Below are 2436 nucleotides of genomic sequence, written 5' to 3'. Positions count from 1 at the left end.
TTAAGTTAATTTGTTACGTTAAATTAAATTATAATAAAAAATTGAATTAAAAAAATATACAAACAGAAACTTTTAATTATATAATTTGATACTAATATTGATATATTTTTTGCAAATTTTGTATGATATTTTCAAATTTATATTTTATTCAAAAATAAAAATATTATCGTTTTCTCAAAACCACATAAAATTGTATTATATCGACATGGATAAAAAATAAAATGAAACATTAAAATGAAAATGTATCTCGCATTACACGAATACCCTTTTAGATTAATAAAATATTAAATATTTATTATTATAAATTATTAAATGCATTGATTTACTTTATTATAACATCACCAATTTCTATTACAACACCGTACTTTTAATTTTAATATTTTTATTATTCAAACATTGTAAATTTAATCAAATATGTTGACTAAAAATTATAATATCAGAAATTAAACATGTTTACAAAAAATCATTATTTCACCAATAAAATTATTCATAAAAAAATTATGAATTGTACACAGGTTCAACTACGCGTTTAGAGCATAGCCGTAAGCCAACAATCCTTGGAGATAAAATCCTAATGGGAGTTTAAGACGTATGGTTGTATAACGATCAGATAATTCTTGACTTACTGTTAAACAAATCCCTGCAAAAGAAAAAACATACTGAGAAAATTTAAATGTTGTTTCTTCGATTCATATTTTCTCACTTTAAACGACCCGAATAGGTGTCTATGCGTTATTGCTCAAAAAACAAGCTATTGTTTTGTTTATTGGATAAATCCAAACATACAATGCTATATATAGTCTAACATTACTTATAAAAAGTCAAAATAGAAGAAATTCTAATCGCTGATCAAAATGGATTATAGCAATTAGCAATGATTTTATGATGGACTTCGATGAGACAATGGTTTTTGTGTTTGGTGCAACAGCAAAATGCTGTCTATCCTTGTTTTTAACAGATAACCCTAAATTGAAAGTTTTTATAAAGTAAAATTGTATTTAACCATCTCACATCCATAACTAGACCCCTACCTCCTGTAACTGCTTTTAAGCGACTTATTTTATTCAAACAAGTTGGAAACGTGTTTGGTATGTGGTTATTAAAAACGCCCCTTGGTCTAAAACAATCTAAAAATTATATAAAAATAAATAAATTTATAAGATGACACTTGATTGAATTCAATGCAAAATTATTCACATTAACAAGCACTAAATTCACAATCAAAGAGATTACAATCTGCAATTATTTATTTTGGTTGATTTTAATTATATTATATTATTAACATATAGAAATGGGTAAAATTTAAAAGCTTAGCTAAAAACATCTGAAACTGATAGAATGAGAATGAGATGTAACTAAGCATAAATGTGGTGTTCAATTGGTTTGAGTTTGATTTTTAAAGGTCAAAAGTGTTTAGAGGTCTTAGGTTTGAATCTAAGGAGGAATAAAAATCCTCTTGTGGCCACGGAGGTTCAAATGCGGTGGCTCCGGACTACCCGTGAAGTGGGTGGTCGTCCTGGGATTAGTCGGCTTACATAACAAGTTGGATATCCAGGTTAATTAAATAATAATAATAATAATAATAATAATAATAATAATAATAATAATAATAATAATAATAATAATAATAATGAGGATGTAACTAAAAGGTATAAATACTTACAATTTCTGAAATTATTTTTAGGTAAATTGCATGAAAAAGTAACATACTTTAATTTGATTCCTATTTTGGGTTATGTATTTTCAAAACTTCCATTTGGTACCTAAGATGTAAAGTTTTAAACATTTAAATACCTGAGTGATTGATTGAAGCATTAACCGGTTACCATGCTGATATGGAGAGTGATGGGATAAAATTGGGCTGAATAGCATAAAAACTGAGTTGGATACCACATAAGCATGATAACCGTTTGATGCTTCAACCTGTTATCCGATTACTTAAATGTTTAAAACTTTATATCTTAGATACCAAAATGTAAGTTTTGGAAGTACGTTATCCAAAATAAGAATCAAGTTAAAATGTGTTACTTTTCTTGCAATTTGTCCATTATTTTAATAAAAAAAAGTTATTTAATTATTTTAATATATGGTTTTTGACTTTTTTAAACCATATTATTACTCAAATTATCTAAAGAATAAGTCGGAAACTTGTAAATAATAAGTCTGTAATACCTAAGTAAGCCATAAAGAATGCAATTATGAGTTATACGAATAGTCTAGAGGTAGACTCGTAATTTTTTTTTTAAAAATGACACAATTTGACTATAAAAAAGTATCTCATTTTTTGTTTACAATATTAGTATCGATCTGTTGGTTGGTTTTTCGCCCTTATATAAAAGAGACTCATGTTCGAGCACCGCCTTACATATATTTTAAAAAACACAAAAGGTATATAAAAGACACCAAAATTTAAGCTAACAAACAACAAATTTGACG

General features: G+C 26.1%; 1 protein-coding gene across 1 annotated transcript in view; it reads right to left on the bottom strand.

The window, feature by feature from the left end:
* Positions 1–2048, bottom strand: part of LOC112514144 (uncharacterized acetyltransferase At3g50280-like) — a 4611-nt gene extending 2563 nt beyond the window's left edge. Inside the window, exon 1 of the mRNA XM_025120476.1 lies at positions 2029–2048. Coding sequence (XP_024976244.1) covers positions 2029–2048 — 20 coding nt within the window. The remainder of the gene's footprint in view (positions 1–2028) is intronic.
* Positions 2049–2436: the final 388 nt, after the last annotated feature.

Source organism: Cynara cardunculus, assembly GCF_001531365.2.
Source record: "Cynara cardunculus var. scolymus isolate 2C chromosome LG 6, CcrdV1, whole genome shotgun sequence".
NCBI lineage: Eukaryota > Viridiplantae > Streptophyta > Magnoliopsida > Asterales > Asteraceae > Cynara > Cynara cardunculus.
The sequence above is the reverse complement of the archived record's forward strand: the minus strand, read 5'-3'. Positions and strand labels throughout refer to the sequence as shown.